Source organism: Centrocercus urophasianus, unplaced genomic scaffold (genome assembly GCF_019232065.1).
Source record: "Centrocercus urophasianus isolate 14NV4802_14NV808 unplaced genomic scaffold, USGS_Curo_1.0 seq_11, whole genome shotgun sequence".
NCBI classification, from domain to species: domain Eukaryota; kingdom Metazoa; phylum Chordata; class Aves; order Galliformes; family Phasianidae; genus Centrocercus; species Centrocercus urophasianus.
Window position 1 is genome coordinate 23,165,187 of NW_024884253.1, and position 21,860 is coordinate 23,187,046.

At 36.9% G+C, this 21,860-nt stretch overlaps 1 protein-coding gene across 1 annotated transcript in view; it reads right to left on the bottom strand.

Moving 5' to 3' along the window:
• The window catches only part of SLC26A7 (solute carrier family 26 member 7), a 54,498-nt gene that overhangs the window by 13,609 nt on the left and 19,029 nt on the right, over positions 1 to 21,860 (bottom strand). The window contains 7 exon segments of the mRNA XM_042840087.1: positions 1,342 to 1,448; positions 7,406 to 7,501; positions 8,500 to 8,577; positions 11,798 to 11,911; positions 13,978 to 14,125; positions 15,415 to 15,497; positions 16,866 to 17,018. Coding sequence (XP_042696021.1) covers positions 1,342 to 1,448; positions 7,406 to 7,501; positions 8,500 to 8,577; positions 11,798 to 11,911; positions 13,978 to 14,125; positions 15,415 to 15,497; positions 16,866 to 17,018 — 779 coding nt within the window.

The window sequence follows — 21,860 nt, forward strand, 5'->3', positions numbered from 1 at the left end:
AAATCTTACTGTAGCTGCTGCTGTTTTTAATGCATCCTGATATATAACATACCATGTCCAGTGCTCTGGTGTCTGAACAGAGATTTCATAATAAATCATCAAGTTATTTTTCATGCTTTAGCGTCTAACTCTTTTGCAGCAGTCATTAGTCAGAACATGTTTGGCCATGACTGGCTGACTTACTGCATATTCTCATGATAATCTCACCTGTGCAGTGCACTTTTTAAGGTTGTTAGGTCTTTTGGTGCCCTTAGATTGCATGGACAATCCCGTACAATCTGATGGAAGACCACACAAATCAATGGAAAGAGTATTACTTAGTTAACTAGTGCAGGTCCAGACTAAGGTTTTAGTCGGACAACAGAGGATCCTACTTTTTGTGCCAAATATCTCTCCCTTTTCTGTTGCAGATCAACAGACATCCAAATGTGTAAATAACATGAAAACTTTCCTTTACAACAAGAATTTACCAATAGTTTTCTAAGCAGCAGGGGATTACCAGTAAGGTTCTGATTGTTTCAAGCAGAAATCATTTGCAATAATTTGCAATTTTGAGCTATTTTCACGCTGATTCTGCAAATTATCCTGTAAGAACAGAGCTCTGCATAACTTTAACAAGCATTTAATCGAGCTGTCTATATTGTATTTAATTCCTGTGTAATTAAATGTTCTTGCAAACAGCTGCCTGCAGGCAGCAAGTCATTCATAGGACTGGTGAGTTATGGATTAATTCTGTACTATGAAATGATCATAAACCCCGAACAATGTTTTTCTTTTAATCAAAATTAGCAACTGTAATATATGAAAAAAGAATATCTGAATTTGTTTTAGCTCTAGATACTTCATCCCAACTTCTCTAATTCATAGATAGGATCCATAAAGCAAATTTCAGGCATTAGAGCATGTCATGCAATTATCTTTCATTAACGTGTTTTAGCAAGGCAAATATCAGCTTGCAACTCCTGTGCAATGCAGTATCTAGCAGTTGATAAAGGAGTTTTGTTACTAAGTCTTGTCAGAAATATTCTTCATGAGTAACAGTATGAAATGAAAGAAAAATATATTGTTGGCTATCCTGATGACTTTGTGCTACTTTCATCTAGTGAGTGAAACAGATACATACTACTAGGTGGTAGTACATATCTGCCTGGGCAGGAATTGGACCAGATGGCTTCCAGATGTCCCTTCCAACTTCAGCCATCCCAGCATTCTGTACAACTGAAAACTGAGATTTCACTGTTAAATTTAGTGTAGTGTAGGTATATCCCAACAGCAAAGCAGTGTTCCAGAAAGAATACATAATTATGTGCTACTAGAACATTTCAATAAATTACATCTCACCTGGGAAAGCGGAAAATCACAATTGCTATTGTGCAGACAACACCATACAACAATCCCACGTTAGCAGCAAAGCAGATTGTGAACATGTAGGTAGTAACCCATATGCTCTTCAAGGAGGGAAACAGAAAGAGATGATTAGATGATGATAATTGTAATGATGTACATCTTATGAGTTAGAAATAAAAAAAGCCAGTAGTTTCTGAGAGGTGAGCATTTAGATGTTTGAACTGGCAAGTATCTGAGTTATCATCAAAATAACATCTCTCCACTGTAGAACACGTGTAACAGGACATCCTGCTCTTCCCGATGTTCACAGAAGATCATTCTGGACGTCCTTAAAATAGTGCAAGTAATTGTGCTAGCAGCTTAATTTGGAATGAACTAGGTTAGTTGGTTAAAACTGTAATTGATTATTCACCTTGCAAGTTATCACTACTTTCTTTGCAGCACACAGCTAAAATCCTTCTTCCCTTCTACACAATGAAGTACTCTAAAGGTCACACACAGAGAGCTCTTCTCTCACTAATTACCTAAGTGGGAATTATAATTTGCAAGGAAGTTAATCACAAGTGGCATTTATCAGAGTACAGCTGACTAAACCAACTCTGTAACAATTAAAAATTATTGAGGAATGAATCAGTTGACATTAAAATGGTGAGTTTTCAGATTGCTTCCCCATCTTTCAATGTTTGAATTTATTTTAAGTTTTTTTTAAAAAATGCAAAGAATATCGGGAAGAAAAGTTGCTTCAGAAAGAAATTTTAAATATGAAGAAGAAAAAATGTTTACATTTCAAAAAATTGTCTTAATTTATTTTTTAAGCAGAAGAGATTACTCCTACTTCCATCCCATAATGGTGTATGTGACATAGAGATATCCAGATTTTTACATTAAAAGGAGAAAAGTATTACTGACTTGATTTCTTATATAGCCCTGATGTCAAGGATATCCAGCACATACTTCTTTGCCTGAGGGCTCCTTCAGCAAAGACTGCCACCTTATCTTCAAATAAAAAGTGTTAAAGAAGAATGGAAAGTATTTTCTCTTCTATGAATATACTGTTCTCCACAGTCATCCATTTCAACCATTACAGCACTTTCTGATAACATTTGCACAGGAACAGATTGCAATGCACATAGGATTAAGCACTTTTAAACCCCTTCCCAATCAACTCAAACTAGCTACCACAAAAGTAATGTAACGCATGTCTGCTAATGCTGGAGGGATAAAAAAATCTCACTAGTATGTAAAATTATCATAATAGAAGAGCTGGCTTGCTTGCTACTCGGCAAAAAATTGGTTATACAGCAAAGCCTTCTGAGCTTTCTCAAGAAGGAGGGCCCCACCATATTGAATACCTGAACAAACCTAAAAGGCTATCTCCCTCATGAGTATGAAATGTTAAAATGTTCTAAAATACATAAAATTATACCGGTGGGCTCCAAAATTCCATGAGAAACCTTCCCTGATCACCCTACTCCAATCTATTTTGACAAAACTGTTTGACAGGTTGGTGGCTTTGTGTTGGAAAACCCTCTCTGGAAAGATGCTGGAGGGCACTTGTCAGAAGTAAGCCCGATCTTGTCACTACCTTAACTGTAGTTAGTATCATTCATTATGCCCCTTACAAATTAAAATATATGCATACTTATGCAATTAATGCATCCATAAGTACCTCTCACATCACGGTATCACAAAAGGAGTGTGTAATTTTTACAATAAATTGTTGCTATTCTTTCTGCTTTCACAAGTCAAGAGTACAACTTCGAGCTATTCAGCTCTGGTCATTTCCAGGCCAAGTCACTCATACAGTGAGAATGCTGTTAGAAAATGTTGGTGGACTATTTTCTTGATGGAACATGGTCTAAGTTTTCTGCAGATTAAAGTGCAGAAAAATTTTTATAGATGGCATAGAAGACAACAGTGATAATTTAAAAGGTTGAAAAATAAAGAGCTTTCATGGAGAAAAATGACACTATCAGACGCTGACATATCCAGTATTATCCTGGAGAATATGGCAACTGCTGGCCTGATCAGCTGTACTCTTTGCTGGATAAAAATTCTGGCTGGCTGGATGGGCCCAAAGAACAGTGGTGAATGAAGTTAAAACCAGTTGGTGACTGGTCGTGAGCAGTGCTTCCCAGGAGATGGTATTGGGGCCTGTCCTGTTCAATATCTCTATTGATGGCCTGGATGAGGGCATTGAGTGCACCCGCAGTAAGCTTGCAGATGTCATCAAGCTGGGAGAAAGTGTCAATCTGCCTGGGGGTAGGAAGGCCCTTCAGAGGGACCTGGATGGGTTGCATTGCTGGGCTGAGGCCAACTGTATGATCTTTAACAAGTGCTGAGTCCTCCATTTCAAAAAAGTCCATGCATTGCTGCAGGCTTTGGGTAGACTGGCTGGAAAGCTGCATGGAGGAAAATCACAGAATCACAGAATCACCCGGGTTGGAAGGGACCTCAAGAATCATGTAGTTCCAACCCCCCTGCCTAGCAGGGCCACCAAACAGGATTTGAGAGTGCTAGTGGCCGGCTGAACATGAGCCAGCAGTGTATCCAAGTGGCCAAGAAGGCCAATGGTATCCTGGCTTGTATCAGAGCTGCCAGCAGAAGCAGAGAGGTAATTGTTTATCTGTACTCAGCACTGGTGAGACTGCACCTTCAGTATTATGTTTGGTTTTGGGTCCCTCGGTATAAGAAAAACATAAAAGCCCTGGAGTGTGTCCAGAAAAAGGTAAGGAAGTTTGTGAGGGCACAAGCCTTATAGGGAGTGGCCAAAAGAGCTGTGGTTGTTTAATCTGGAGAAGAGAAGGCTCAGGTGAGAGCTCATCATTCTCTACAGTTACCCAAAAGGTCGTTGTAGTGATTTTGAGGCCAGCGTCTTTTCCCAGGTAACAACAACAGGATGAGAGGTAATGTCCCCAAGTTGCACCAGGGGAGGTTTGGGTTGGGTACTGAGAAAAATTTATTCTCCTGAACTGTGGTGAGGTATTGGAACAGGTTGCCCAGGAAGGTGGGGGTCACCATCCCTAGAGGTTTTTAAGGAAAGGTCACTAATGAAGTGACATGGTCTAGAGCAGTCACAGGCATGGGTTCTAGTTGGATTACATGATCTTAATAGTCTTTCCAACTTTAATGATTCTATGATTCTAATTTCTAATATTTTTTCTCTTTAAATGTAGTAATGTTTCTCTGTTGAATATTCTAAATCTCTTTTATATATTTGTTTAACTGAAATACGTTTCCCTGCATTTGGTCATTTCTAAGTCCAACAGTTAACCGCAAAATAATATTTTTCTTTGGCACTCCTTTATCAGTCTTTGTCTAGTTCAAATAGCTGCTGTTCATCTAGGACTTTCAGCCTTAAGAACATAACATAACAAGAACATTACTGACTTTTTCCCTTACGAAGGGGGAACTTATTTAGCAAGAAGAAATTAGGCTAGCAGGAAGGATATGGAAATCAATTCTTGAATTGATAACATGAAAGAAGACATACACTTAAGAAGTCCAGATCAACTTTTTGGTAGTTCCCCAAAAAAAGAGGAAAAATTCAAGAGTAGTCATTTCCAGGTCAGTGTACAAAACAGATAATTCAGGGAACAACACCTTGGAAGCATCCAAAATACGAAGACATCAGAGAGGGGAGAAATGCTGTATTGCATACAGCTATGAATATGTACAGTTCTTTTACAATAAATATCACTAGAAAAGAGGAAGCTTAGATCTGAAATGAATGAAGTCATCTAAGAAGGCGCTGGGACTGACAAAAAGCCTTCACTGAAAAAAGAGACCTTTATGTGAAAGTTGTGAGTGGCAGAAAAGGACTCTGGAGCAAGAACCGTGGGATTCTAGCTGGAAAGAAGTTGAACGTGATTTGAGAGATGGGATATAAAAACAGGATATTCCTGAGGCTGATAAATTGAAAGAAAATTGAAACAAATATATGTAGTAATATTAAGCTGATAACATACTGTATCAACCTGCTCCTTCAAACTTGGCTGCTTCTAAACATTAGATCTGCAAGAAAATGCAATCCATGGCTGAATTGAGAGATTTCAAGCTACCTTTCATATGTCAAAGGATTATGTTGTATAAATCACTAATCAAACAGTATTACTCATGCTGTTCATGTTCATTAAGAAGTTTAAGTGTGAAGGAACAAGGTAAGAAAAACTGTAATGGTCCGTTTCCATGCATTATTTGCCAGACACATGAGCATAACAAACCTGTCTTCTATAACCCTTAAAAAATTATTTCCAGAACAGCTGCTAATTATTTCCAAATGTTTTGTCAGTGGTTTTTTTTTCTTCAAAATACTCTGGATAACCTGGGTAATGGAACTGATTTGTTTCCAAAAGGCTGTCAGTTCTGGAGTGAATCTTTCAGTCCAAAATCAACACCACTGAAGTTATTCAAATCACTGTACATAGTGGGGCTTCTCAGCCTAGGCAGCAATATAAGATCAATGTTTGTAGTTTTATTTTAGATTAATGCTGTTTAAAGCAAGCCGATTTATCCTGTCAGGTTAAGGACTGATGGCACAAATACTTGAAGATAAATCATTTTCCAAGTATATTCAGCCAAAAATATAAGCCCAGGAAGCTCTCTCTCCCTATAAACTATCTTAAAAATCATAACAGATGCCAGAGATGTTATAACTATTCACTCATCCTTTTTTGTCAAAATCACAAGAGCAAAAATCAATCAGGTTATTCTACCTATAAAAATGCATCAAGTCTAGCAGAATATTCTGCTGAAAAACTTCACTTATGAAATCAGTGTACAGTTGGAGGAGCTAAGCTCCCTCATACAAATTTTCTGAGGCCCACTATCCCCAAAATAATTTTTGATCCACACCATCCTATGTTTTTATAACTGGGTTAGAATGAAGACCAAGTACAGCACAAGTAGAGAAAAATATATTCAGAATTTTGCTTTTTGAGGAATGTAAGATTTTGTGAAAGACAGAGCTCTTCTTCTGATTGACACAAAACATGTAACTCTAGTCTTCTATCTTGGAAAGGGAGAAACATCAGGTAGTCAAACCAGAACAAAGCAGGGTTCACACAACTCTGCTTTCAACAGTGAAATTCAGTACTCAGCAAAAATATAAAATAAAAAAAAATAGATGTTCTAATTAGCTGGAGTGACCGTTACTGCAGGAGAATGCTAAATCACCATAGAATCCAACAAAATCCAATACTATCTCCAGAAACCTTTACCTCTCACCACAGAACTGGGGAATATAGGGCCAAAATACCTTTCTGAGTATTTCTTAATTGAAATTGCATAAATAGGAGTTACAAAATCACTACAGGATGTCAATTTGTTTATACAAGCTATAAAGCAGTTAGAGGCCTGGGTTCTGCTTACTGACCAATGCATTCCAAACTCCCATGGGAGAAAAAATTAGGTGTCTTCCAAAACATGACTCATTTTCAATATTTGCTGGAAATTCTGTGTAAATGCATGTCAGACTGCTCAGATCTTGTATTAAATTGTATTTTCTCACTGTTTCTTTCTGTCTATCTGCTCTTTATGTTCTGTTTCATCTCTCATACTGCATAATCTCTCATATGATAAAAGAATACATTTTTGTATCTGTTTGCAAAATCTTGGAGAGTTGAAGCAAATAACATCATCTTAGGACATACATCTTTCTGCATCTCCCGTGTTTCCAGTTCTGCTTGTCCTGTACAGTCATTCCATATACACAGAGAACAAAGATAATGAGACCTTTTTGATGCAATAATAAAAGCATGCTGACTGGCCAGAGTAGGAATGCAAAATTAGATACATATCTGCCCAGATCTGTATACATCTTCAGCATTGAACTATGATCTTTTTCATTTGTCAAAATTTCTTTTTGCTTTTTCTGACGCAGACAATTGATATTTCTGATGCTCCTATTGTGAGACAAAAATTAAGCTGATAATACACAGAAGTAATAATAACAATGACTTGCAATTGTCTCCTCTAGGGCCACACAACTATTATAGTTTATCTAGCAAGTGTTTTTAATGGCTTTCAGGAAAACCTCCTAAGATCAGATCTCACTTACCCAGTCTATTTTATCCACATTCCAATATTTTTTTAAGTCACGGAACTGCATTAGCATCCCCTTCAAGCCCACAATGATAATGCTTGCTAGCACACACTGGAAAAAGAAAGAAGAAAAAGTTCATTATGGAATTAGTAGAGGAGATGAATCTTCTTGCTCAAGCCCAGCAATCAATATTAAAAGCAAGTTATTGAAAATCTGGTGATTGTGTTTCAAAAATGCTATAAAGAAAAAATATTCTTCTGTTGCAACAATAATAGTATCAAAATCAATTTTTCATTCTTGAAGGCATTTTAGAAGGCTCCTGACTATGAGAAAATGACAGAAACTTTAAGACATCCCAAGATTCTGTGTGTGTTGCCAGATCAATGACATCTGAGGGTCTCCAAAGCAAGTAAGCACTCAAATTGTCTACAGTGAAAATATTCAATTTCCCTTTCTAATCACCTAGGGAAAGACTTTAAAGGAAAAAAAACCAACAACGTCGATTAGCTTTGTGGCAGGCACAATAATTTATTGTTCTCCAAGATGGAGAGAAGGATGAAGTCTTTGGGAACTCAAGAAGGGTGGAGAAAAAGAGACTTGCAATAGGGAGGTGGGAAGGGGTGAAAAAACACCTGACCATACTGCTTTACAGTCTTAATGTAAAGGGTGCATCCCATGACAGAGATAAAAGAACTTTCATTAAACTAAGATCTCTATCTTCAATCATGTGTGTTACATTTATTTAAAAAGCAAAATCATACATCATATGCATTACTGGTGTAAGATTGTGGATCTTCATTAATTTCTATTCAGCTCTGCCAATCTGTCCATAACAGTCTGGATGTAGATTTCTCACAAACTACATGCCAAAAGTAAGTAGAAGAAAAACGTTTTATTTTATAGCTATGTGATAGGCTTATGTGGAGCTACATATGTGTAGACTCTACATGTATTATGCAGTCAACTCTGTATGTTATGATTCTGGGACACGTTCTACCCTTGCTATTCTTTGTCCCATTGAAGTTAAAGAGAGTTGTTTCAGATATAGTACCATCTTTCCCTCAAAGAAACTCAGTCTTTATAAAATACTGGAAGTGATAGTACCATACCATGGGCAGCCAGTACAACATTGCTCCAATCGTGTAGATCACCACAAGAACTAATGCACAAGAGATAAGGCAAGCCACCTAAAACAAAAAACATGAAAATCCAATCACTCAAGTACACACAAAAGTAAAAAAGCGTTATTGCCATATATGGTAGACAGAGGCAAGAATGAGATGTTGAAGATACCAGGTATTTATAGGTTGTTTAACTATGTAATTTCAGTTTTTAACTGAGGTGATTACCTTTAGCCAACTATAGTGAAAACACAATAAGGAATACCAGTATCTGTGTTTGACCCTGATGTCAGCAGGCACAAACCATAGCTCCACTCACAGAGTTATTAAATGGTGTGTGTGTTGTGTAACATCTCATTTTAGACCTATTGCAGCACACACAGTCATCCTGTAACATGATTACAAAATTATACTCTATGTTGCATCAAATCACAGATTGGGTATTGCATTGAGCAAAAATTATATATGAAGAACTGTGTCATGATTTTTGCATCAGAAAAGTTTTCTAACCTCTTTCACTGGGATGAGTGCTTGGAGATACTGTGTACAGTCAGAAACCACCAATGATCAGCATCTTATAGAAGCTATGTATTTTACTTTAGAAGATGCAGCAGCAAATTATATAATATTATGTTGATATTGTATGTATATATATAATGATAATTGATGAAAACAACATGAGTCTAAACAAACGTGGTCTACAGATTATATGTTACTTCACAGTACTCTTTGTATTAATCTGTTAGAGAACTACATTGAAATTGTAGTCTCCCACTCTACTCTGACTGTTCACAAAGTACGGCATTTCTGTCTTGATAACAAACAAATAGTAAATAAATAGTATCATTATGGTTGGAAAAGATCACTAAGATCATCCAGCACAATCATCAACCCATCCACACCATGCCCGCAAACATGACCCTCAGCATCACACCTCCATTTTTCTTGATCACCACCTCACCAACTTAACCATCAACATCTCAACAAATCCCTGCTAGGGACAATTGAATAAGTGCTAAGATACAGTCCAGATTCACAGAAGGTTTTGATGGTAAGTACACAGATGCTCAGTTTATTTTTATATTGATAAAAATTTTCCACACTAAAATAATTGTTTCATTTTAAGAGACAAGTTGTTAAAAATAAAAACAAGTAAGTTGTTGAAAGAGTAGAAAACGAGAGCCATGACATACTTTAAAATACCATCAAGAGAGATAGATAGGGTTTTTACAGAAAAAGGGATGCAAAATCTGCTGGCAGAGTCACAAGGAATTTTTGCCTTTCTCTGCCTGTTCAAAACATAAAAAACAATGTGTCGATTGTACTTGAAGGACACTGCTCAGTCGATGAAATAGTTCTTCACTTCTGTTCTTTTTTCAGAAAGAATATCACAGCTCACAGAATCTTTCAGATTGGAAAAGACCTTCAGGATCACCAAGTCCAACTACTCAAATAGAAAACTTGACAGTATGGCAGGGTCTGGATTCCTGTCTTCCTGCAGTGAAGAATAAATTACTTCCCTGAATCTGAAGTTTGGTCTTTGGAGAAAAGCAGGCTGTGCATATTTCTGTCATGTCTTTTTGTGTATGCAAAGCAAGTCATTGCTTTTCTTTTTGTCTGTGATCTGACAAACATCTATGACAGTTATTCTTCTTAGTTGCTCATTCTGCCTAGACAGCTCCAAAAGAATGGGCAGGAGTGAATATATTGCTTTCTAAGACATAGGCAAAGAAGACAGGTGAGAGAATATTATAATCTCGAGTATTGTCATAATGCTGGTGCACAACCACACTAATTTGTGGATGCAAATTCTGCTGTACTATGAAACTTCTGGATAAAACTAGCAGATATTCATTATTCTTACCATGGACTTCCCACTTCGACTTCAAGCCATGGTGGTTTGTTTTTCCATCTTATAGCTTGAATGTCTTTCGAATGGGGCCTTTGTCTATATGTTCCTGAGCCAAAGTGCTCAGATGCCCTATATGCATTCAGGTTAATTAGCTGTCTTAGAAAAGTCATGATGCAGTAAAACTTTAATTTGGAAAGATATGAACAGGTAATAGAAGAGAATGTCAGTGATGGTGAGGGCACATGGTACAACACTGAATCTAACTAAAAAAATCTGAAGTTGATAATAGCAAAATGGCAGCTAAACTATTTGCATATGAATGCTTTTAAAGATGAGTACTTGATAAATTATTCATTATGATTAACAGAGTTCAGAGAAGTGTGTAGGCTAATTAGCAAGTAATTAATATGCATAGTTTTGAAATAAAACCTTGTATCATTTCTTACTATTGTGGTGTCTGCAAGAGAAACAATTGTAGGATATAGACGGGAAGAATCACCACCTACAGACTGTGCTTTTCCTTGGCAGTCACATCCCTTTACTGTTCTTTTCATAAGTAATGACCTTTATACAGGCAAGGGCAGGAGTTATAAAAGGACAATGGCAGCAAACTCTTGAGGATACAGCATTTATACGATAGGATGGCCTTGATGGGCTCTTGAATTTCACAGTATGGACAAAGAGGCAGTGTTCAGTGCTCACCCACATGGTGCCATCTCACACCAAGTTAGCTGCTTCTCTTGCTCCCAGGCACAGATTGGACAGGTTACGACACTACAGAACCCCAGTGAGTATTTTCTTCAGTTACTATTCCCTATTTCCAGAGGTACTGCCATGGGAACTTCTGAGTTTCATTTCAAACAGAATGCAAAAAAAATCCTGAGAAAACTATATTCCATATTTGTGCTCTGAATGCATTGTGAGAGTCAGAAGAAATACACCAAGACACAGAACAGAAGTTAGCACATTGTTTCTTTTAGGAGCAACTCTTAACATCACATTCATTTTCTTTTGAAAATCATATAGGATCACTAATTATTATTAAAAAAAAAAAAAATACAACACTTTAGGCTAGCCTGTAGCAATAAATCCACTAGATGCCATTAGAGGGCACTTTTGTTACAGTGCTGACAAATCTGCACAAAACTGAAAGGGCTCTTGCATAGTTTCCTGCAATCTGAAAACACAACACCCTCACCTCCATACTGTCCCACACTTCAAAGTTTATATCAAATTAGACAGGTAAAAATGCAGAAGTGGAACCATTAGTTTTTCTGTTAAGACTGTTGCCAAACAGTCGTAATTCCATGCAGATGGTTAAAATTGATAGGGATTTTGCAGGATGGTGGAATGCAGTGGATTAATCAGAGCAAGCTCCAGTGTCCAGAGCAGCATGGTCAGTGTCCTTCCACTTAAAGCACTCTATCCTATTACCTGTGTTCTGGCGCCCGTGCTATATAACAGTGCTGTTCGTCCCATCGCTGCCGCGCTTGGTATGCAAAAGAAAAATGAAGGTATCATGTTGCTGAGGCCATGAGCCAAAAGTTCCTGCAAAGTTGTTAAAAAGAATGAGTGTCTTTTTTTTTTTTTTTTTTTTTTTTTTTTTTCCTATTGCTGCCTCATTTCAATGCTTCTTGCCATCAAAGCAATCTTCAATGAAAATATTAGCCAAGATGGAGGATGGCCATAATTGTTAGGAAAAAAACACAGCATATGTACATAATAAAACATCTCCCAGTACATATTCAGAAATTCAGTACACAACTCAGAAGTAATTTGAAAGTAATTTGAAGTAACTACTGAACTAGATTCACCAAAAACAGGAGATGCATTTTTTTCACAGAATAAATGATATTGCTGAGTTTTGAACACAAAATTCAGCAAAAATAGCTGCATCTTGATCCACATCTGCTTTTTAACAGGCCAGAGGCTCAAGTAGTGGGATCTGGACAGTGTCCAGGTTTTTTCTGGCTTATGACTCTACTGGAAGAAGATAGCCACTGATTTTTTTTCATATATGCATTAGTGAAAGTGAAGTATGATAATAACACTATCTGCATGCTCTCTTTCATTAAAAATGCATTCTATGTATTTTCACAAGCAAAATACAAGTATGTACAAACAACTAGTACAGAAGAAGAAAGAATGCACCGAGGAAGCCACCTTGTATCCCAGCTCTACACTGGGAGGAGCTCATCCATTCCCTGAGGGCAATGTGACAAAGACACTGGTGCTGCCAAAGTGCTTGATACATATATGATGTCATATCTAGCCAGGGAAACACATCATGGTGAGTCAGTCTTCACAGCACCAGAGAGGAACACCATGGAAGTCCTCAGATAGACTTGTACACACACATGACACCATGCAAAGAACTGTGCCTGGCTCGTGAATGCAGTGCAGCTTTGCCACCATGTTGCCCTGCCTGCTCTGTTTTCATGTAGGTTTTCTCTTTGCTCCATTATCCTCTGCAGACATACACATAATTTCCACCATTTTGATAGTTAAGCAGTAAAAGTTACAAGTTTTCCAAAAGTACCATAAGACACACAGGTTGCTGTGCTCAGTTTAGTGCCCTCTAGGCACTACAGCACATTGTCCCAAGGCATAACTTATATTAAGCTGTGCTCCTTAGAAAACGTTGCTCTTCAGCACCAACAGAAAATCAGGGCATAATGTATTCATTTCAGAATAATTTTTAGACACCTGAATAGATAAGAATATTGTTGCCTTATTTTCAAATGGTAGCGAGAGTTGCAAAAGATACGCGCTGATGTAGCAAGGCCAATCTGTCTAGATGGGATGTTCAGATAGGTCTTCATCTGCAAAACCAACTGCTCTTCATACAACATTATGTCATCTATCCCAAATGATTTAACAGGAAGTTGGGAACAGAATTCTCATCATATAGCATTAATTGCCAGTTAGGAGTGTTTCTTACCAGTGTTTGAACTATTGACTCCATGGATTCCCACTTGCCTTGAAGTTGCCTACCCACCATGAGCAGTAATGAGGTAGCGCAGGAAGAAATCATCCCACTTTTATTTAAGCTAGCATACTGCAGAGTGGAACTCTAAACAGAGAGCTCCTGTGGCTGCAAATTTAGCAGTGCTCTCTGAAATCATCCTGCATCTTTTATATAAACAAACCTTAATTTCAGATGAGACTCCTTCATTGAATAATCTTATTTTATAACATCAGATATTTCCTAGGGCAGTAAGTACCTAATTTATTTCTTTCTTTTAATCAATCACTGGTTTAAAATCTTAGCTGGCCTTTAAGATCTCAGCTGCCAGAAGAGAAGCTGTCACACCTTGAAACACTGGGAAGACACATTAACACCTAAATTAGCTACAGTCTGCATGAAATGCAGCATTATGAGATTATCCTTGAAGGATGCATTTCCTCAAAAAGTGTAGCTCATCCAAATAGGATATTCTACAGAGCTGATTTGGACTAGATATGAGTTCCACAGTAATCATTGGAAGGCCTCAGGATGTCATGCAGAATTTATGCTTACAGGGCTTTCATCCATAACACTTCTCCAAAATGGTAAATGAGTTTTATAGCTTACTGACCTTCTGGTCTCCTTAAGTAAAGAGAAAGAACTTTACCTGGTTATCATCCACAGTGTAATTAAATTTTTTAGCAGAGCTTTGGGCTAGAGCTAGTGATGCTACATAACCAACCAGTGCTACCCCAAAAGCTTCTGTGACTACCTCAGATAGGACATTCATGGATGGCAGTTTTGGTGGTGGCAGCCTGTAAAAAATAAAGATAGCCTCAATACTTCTGTTATTCTTGACAATAGAAGAGAAACAGTCTTTGCATGCATGGTTAATTTTGTTTAATACTTAAGACATTTATTAAATTTTAGATTAATTGGAACAGTATTAGTATTCAGCATCTCATCATCAGCATTCAGTATGGAAACTTACTCCATCTAATGGCGATTTTCTAATGCTATAAAACCCCGCAGTTAAGAACCGAATCACACCAAACTATCTCTGTACTCTTCAAAAAGATGTCAGACTCTTCTGAGAGCAAATTATGTCCCCTCAGATCTCAGAACACCTAAAGTTTCTAATGATCTCCACTGACAAGGCAGTTAGATATCTCAGGTGAGCGAGCACTAAAGATATGTGGGAGGGATCCAGCTTTCTGCTTATATTTTTCAACACTAAAGAATCTTGGTATGTGAGGTTAGACAGAAAATAAGCTTCTGATTAAAGCTATATCAGTACAATTTAACTGCCCATAATGCATATCAGAAGGAGTACAATAACGTTGTTTCAGCCTCAGAAACACGTAGCCTGTAATAGCATACCCAAAGAGTTAAAAATAATTTTCTTCCTCAGCAACTTCCTTTATTTTACATAAGTGCAATCTGCCACACATGCATTCAGAGCTTGCCCTGTGAAACTTAGGGAAACCCCACAATCTCCAAGAGGGAGATTATAGAACAGCTGTGCTGTTCCTTACCAGCCCTTGGAGTATGAACATTCTCCCTAACACCTAATCTAATTGTTTTCACAGCTAATTATACTGAATATCTTTTTCCTTCTTTTCAAACTCATGGAGGAAAATGTATCATTGCCCATAGTCAGAATGCTCTTCTATAGCTAAATCCTTCTCTTCAGAAACCACATTTTCTAAAATTACCGTATAAATGAGTAAAGAAGAACTCATTGGTGCAATCTACAGGTTTATCTCACTGCAGTCCTCTCTTACACAAAACACAGGTAGCAGTAATCTAGTAGATTGCCCTCCTGACATACATCCATTAGCCATCATCAGGTATACAGTAGCTACCTTACTGCATAAAGTAATGAGATACCTATGAAAATGTACAAAAAAGTCTGCATTTTTAAGACTACATCAATACACCTTGTTAGTGTGAGATTGAATTGTGAGAGAGTATTCGAGAAGGTCATGAATGAAAATGATAGACTTTGCTATTTCTTACTCCAAAAAACTACTCTGACCTCCTCACAAGCTGTTCATAGATCTAAGCATATTGAGAAGCCACAAACTAATAAAAACCATATTACCCTTGAGGAATATGCCCCACAACTTCTAGCCCGTAGACGTATTCCATATCGGCATAGCAGCAGGCAATGGATGTAGCAATTATCTATTTGATTCAATATAGAAAAAATACATTATGTTTCTATTGCTTTCAGGTTCTCATATAGTCCACGTTACCACCAGAGCTGAGAATATGACAGCGTTCATGCATGTGTCTTTACACTAATACAGTAAGACAGGGAAGTATTATAACTAAAATTATAGTAAATCTGGAAGTGAGGCAAAAGAAATGGTCTGGACACAATAACAGTTTTAGAAAGCATGTCTGAGGAAAGACTATGACAGAGGAATTTAGATGCTCACTGGTAATAAAATCAATCTGAAAAGCCATTTGCCAGTCTTCATCAAACTGCCCCTGTGCAGCACATGGCTCAAACCACTGCCATTCACAGCTTAAAGTAATTCAAAACTGTTACCATAACTGAGGTGCGCCAGAGTGTGCGGTTCAGCTCATGCTCTCTGATCCCAAGTGGCAATATCGACTTCAGCATACAACCCAGCAGAAGAAGATGTGGTTACCTCTCAATTTATGTTTCAGCAGATATAAACCTTGCTGAGAGATTGGAAAGTTTGGCCTTGAGGTGGTTCAAGCTCATTTCCCATACTTCTGTGAGCTGACCACAGAAATCCCAGAATAGGAACATGCTGTAGTACATCATGCTTGGCTTGCTGTGTTTTATCCAGTATTTTTTAATGGGCAATGCACAAACAGATCACAGAGCAGAGAGCAGAATCTCATTTTCCAGCATTTTATACAAGAAAAATGGTTCTTTTGTAAACAGTTTTTTTTCAATAGCAACAACAAAAAAAGTATTCACGATGATCCACTCTGAAATAAGCCTTTTGTTATTGTTGCTAAATTTTCTTTTACTGGTCTAGAACAAAACAAAAACTTCTGTCCTAGAGCTGGTTATTTTACCATAGTTTAATCCTTAAAGTTGAGATTTACTGTACAACAGAGAATTTCAATTCGGTCTATGCTATATGAAAGGAAAACTGTAAGTAAACTTATAGAAAGCAATAACTTAGGTATTTAACTTTGCTGCAGATAAATAATATGCAATATCTAAGTAAGAACTACTCAGCACAATGCTTGCCTGGAGTTATATCAGTTACTTTTCATTTCCTACATTAAGCTTCTTACAGTTTAACATTCTAGACCTCATGTTCTTGTAATTATGCAAAAAAGTAATAAAAATATTATAAAAATTGGGAACATATGTCACTTCTTTCTTAATTATTTAGCCAAACTCTTTCTTGTTATTGCATTTAATATACAGCCATGAAAATTAGCCATTCATTTAATAAGTGGCAGGTGTGAGTAACTACAGAAAACATAGAAAAATTCAGGGAATTAGTTGAGCCACTAAAAACTCTATAAAGCAAAAAGTCTAATATTTGGCTTCCTACTTACCAAAACTAGATCGATAGGAAGAACAATTTTTATGTTTCTCTGAAATTTCTCATTCAATTCCTTAACAAGAACAAGCACCACAATGCTCAGCAAGGAGAGAAGTAAAGCCTCTAGCTGAACCGATCTGATATTCTCAAATACGTAGGCATAAATCTGCAGTGATTGAGATGAACAACAGATTATATTCACAAATTACACAATACGTAATTCCAGGTCACATGGTATTGTATTTTCTACACTTCAAATGTCTGAATTATCTGGGTGAGCTGGATCAGTACTCCAAGAGATCTGTCATCAATAATTTATACATTTCTATTGATTGTAGAAGCAAGAAAATTCCAGTAAATCTGATATATGTCCTTTCCTTCCCTGTTTTATTAAATTCAGTGAATTAAGCACAAAAACATTGAGAGAAATTTGCACAAAGATGCATTATTGGTGCCTACAGCACATGACATCCACCAACACTAATGGCAAATGTGAGGTATGAGGAAAGAAGTAAAGAGACAGAAAGAAGGGAAAGAGAAGGAGAGAGTGGAAGAAAAAAGAAAAAGGAAAGAAAGATGCAATAGAGGCTAGGACGGGAAGCAAGAGGAAACTTCCCAGATGATTGTTCTTTTCAGGGCCACCTCTCCAGCACTCTGGGGAGTCCATCCAAATATTTTGCACAGAGCAAGATACATTCAATGTCCCTGTTGATTGCTCATGGCCATTTCACTAACAGTGCTCCATGACGCATGTTTTGATCAGGTCCAGATGCTGCACACACTAATTGCCTGTCATGCTTTGTGTGTAGGCACTGTTGACTATTTAAATGACTAAGGCTATCTACTCAGCTCTGTTTCTGTCTCTAGCATGAAGTTTTAAGTTGAAAGCTGCAAAATAAGTCCACTGCTTAGAGGAACAAAGAAGCATGAAAATGAAAGTAATGCACATGCTTTATAAAGATGCAAGGTGGAGAAAAAGCAAGGTAGGCTTAAACATTTAAATTCTGCATTAAGATTTTAGGAACATTTGCATAGCCCAAAATATAAACTGTATAGAAAAAAGAAGTTAAAATCTAGGCTGTAGTTTCAGGCTGCTTCACAAGTAACTTCCCTTAAAACCACAGCATGAAGGATAATAAAATCAGGGAACTTACGCTTGAAATAAAATATAAGTAAATGTTGTTTTTTCCTAGCAACAACTAAGATCCCAGGTACCAGGGTGGACCAGGCTCTGAGCAACCTGATCTAGCTGTGGATGTCTCTCCATTTATTGCAGAGGAGCTGGACTAGATGGTTTTTAAAGGTCCCCTCTGACTTCAAGGATTCCATGATTCTATGGATTCTAAGGTCAATACAATAAATGAAAAGTCATGCTTGTAATTTTATCAAAGTAGATATTAATAATCCTCTGCCTCACAGAGCCTATTTCCAAATAAATGCATAATACTAACAAAGTTTGACAGTTTGGAGCTTAAATGCATACATTTATATTAGGAAGGGAAAAAGAATAGATAAATTATCTTGAGAAAGAGCACTGTTCTAGAAGAAAGACAGTCAATGTGATGATAATTTTTTCCCTGTTCTGATTCTGTCACTCATTGAAGAGATTATGCTTTTTTTGCATGAGTATATTATTAATGGCTTCTGATTTTTCCTCTCTTACTACTTCTAAGATGATCTTTATAATCTATAAGGGGTGAAAAACTGAAAATATAATATAAAACTCTAAAAATGGTGATGGAAAAACAGAAGAAATGTAATTTTTCTCATAAAGGGAAGTCCTTTCCATTGAAATATAGGCCATGGGTTTTTGATTAAGGATGAATGGCATAACCCAGCACAAACATTTGTCAGAACCCCTGAAAAACATTTTAAAAACAACTTATTAAATAACGTGATATACCTATGTAATGAATATGGTAATCAACCCAATTTTTATTCACGTATTTCCCCACTGTCATCAGACAATGTGAACTATGTCTTAATGTGGCTTGCAAATAATCCGCATACACATAATCTTCCAAGCATGCATTGTCAAGAGAGCACAGGCCTTGGCTTGGTACCCAGCAGAAGCTGTGATTAATTAGGGCAAAGGAAGGCAATCTAGAAAAACTACATTGCAAACTGCACCCACAAACATAGGGAAGGTTGAGCTATATCAAAGATAAAGTGGTAAGAAAATAGAATGATTCTTAATTGTCAAAGTGACGTTGGTTTTTTTTGTTCATTTGCTTGGTTTTTATTTTTTATTTTCCTAATGAGCACTGTCAGCTTTAGCTATCTATGTATTTTTTGTTTAATTTAATTTTTTTTGCTTAGAAAAACTGAGATCTAATGCAGGGTGAATAAATATAATTTTAATGAAAGATTACTAAGAAATGTGCACAAGCTTTTAGAACATCTCTCTTTACAAATTAAATAAAAGGAAGATTCCTTTTATTTTTATTAATGTCTAGCCCAAGCTTCTAGAGCTTTCATAACATCTCAGAATGCCAGGACAGCTGCAGCTGACATGGGCCTCAGTCTATTTGGTTTCCTCCAGCCTTCAGGCACTTCTCCCCTTTGCATTCATCAAGATTATATACAGTGGACTCACAGTCTCATTTGCCAGATCCCTCAGCACTCCCAACAGGGCGAATGGACTTACAAATGCCCAATTTTCTTAAATAATCTCTGACCTGATTCTATTCCACCAAGATTACATATTCGATGCACCAGTCTTTCAGCCTGGCCTCAGGGACATGGGATTTCTGAAGGCCTGAATTACTGGTAAAGACTGAGGCAAAGAATGCATTCAGTAGCTTGGCCTTTTCACTGCTCACAGTAACAAGGTCTCCCTTTTCATTCAACATAGGGACCACATTTCCCTTAGTCTTCTTTTTGTCACTAATATACTCGTGTGTCAGCCATTCTTGGTGCCTCTGACTTCCCTAGCCAGATTCAATTGCATCTGGGCTTTAACCTTCCCTACTCGATCACTGACTGCTCAGGCAATGTCTCCGTACTCCACCAAGGTTAACTGTCCTTGCTTATATCCTCTGTAGGTTTCTTTTTTGTGTAAAGTGTGGCCAGGATCTTCTTGTACATCCATTCAAGCATTCTGGCATTTTTGCCTGACTTCCTCTTTGTTGGGATGCATCACTCTTGAGTTAAAGTTTTTTCATACCTTTATCAGACTCCCACAAACATTTTACTTGAACAGCTTGCAGTATTATTTGATGTTTCTCTCTAAGCCCTACCCTTCAATATGTACTCTACATCAGCGAATAAAAAAATCAATACTTCAGAGCTAACAACAAACAGCCATATCCCCAAAATGTGGCATTTCTAAAAAAGATATCAGAAATATCAGTGTCTGTAATAAACTGAAACAAATCTGGCAGTAATATGTATAAATATTACACCAATTACCACATCAGACTCCAGAGCTACCACTGACTATTCCCTGGTAATCGTTCCCTGAAGCCCTAAAAACACACTTCACGATGATATCAGCAAAGCAAGCAGAGCATTTCACAGACCACTCACTGTTTCTTCAGAGGAAAAACCTGCATGTGGTTAATGTGTACTAAAGCCATCAATCTGCACTCTTCAGTTCAGATTTCATACTGTCCGTTAGATTCCTGTGCTCATCCAACATAAAAGTGTGAGCGCTAAATATAAGCACCTAAAACTCAAGTTACAATTGTAATCTGATTCAGAAGAAATATTTGCAGATGTTTTTATCACAAAAATCACTAGGAATTCAGTATTTTATACATCTTAATGACACACACATTGAAGTAATTTAGAATCTGTAGTAGAATTTAGTGTGATATTGCAATGTAGAGAATATTTTGTGTCATTGTATAGCTAACAAAATTTTTACAATACAGTAATATATTTAGTTGATTGTCTCTTTATTTTATTGTTATTTTCATGCAAAGAATTTTAATTGAAGTGATGCAGTTAGATGAGTGACTTGATGTAAATTTGAAAATAAGTAAAAAAAAAGCAACTTTGTAACTTTGTTCACATATATACACACATAATGTCTCTGTTTTCGTGGGAAATTAACTGCTTTGAATTTCACCCAATTTTCACATAATATTAAATGGTAATAGTGCACACTGTCATGGTTTATACTCGAGAAGGAATGTGCATTCTGGTAGATTAATGAAATCCTGACTTCTTTTTTTAAACTGCATATGTGAAAATCCAAAAGATTAGCTTTAAAAATGAGTATGGAAACTGAAGCAAATAAAATAAGAAAAAGAAAAGCAACACTTGTGTTAAAATGCCTGGTTCTGTCTGAGAGTAGGTGACCTTGTTACATTTTAAAAAATGCCTCTTTTTTATTATTATTATTATTTTTAAGAAATACAACACATTGTATGGGAAAATCATGCAGGCAATTACTGTGAGCTGGACAGGGAAAGAATAGAAAAAGAATAAGAGAAGAAAGGCAAAAGACTGGTAGTGGATTAGTGTGAACATGAAGACTTTCTCGGCCAACTTGCAGCACAACCACAAGGATTTTGCAACCAACTTGCAACGTAACCACAAAAGATCCAATTTTGCAAAGTAGGCTTCTTACATTGCAGGAGTTCACTTTTTAGCACTGCATTCCATAGAAACTTGTGGAAGGATAAAGGGCAAATGCAGATATGGCTTTCTGTTTTCAGTAAAACTTAATGATAGTTTTCTCATTGCCCCTTGTGAACATCAGATTTCACATGCAGCCCTCCCTCATCATTTTCCTTCTCACCTTCATCCAGCCATTGCCATTTGTAAAATCTCCACTGATTCTGCAACGTGCAGCACAGTTGCAGTCTTACAAACCATACACAGGGAAAATGAAATGTAATACATTACACAAGCTATGTGTAAACACAAAAATCCCACATGCTTGATGCAGATGTAATATATTCATTCTCCATACACAAAGCTCATTTTTACATATTTAATTGTGATCTCACTTGCTGTAAAAGAATGCATTTCAATGGCTTGCTCTACTTTCAACCCTCCC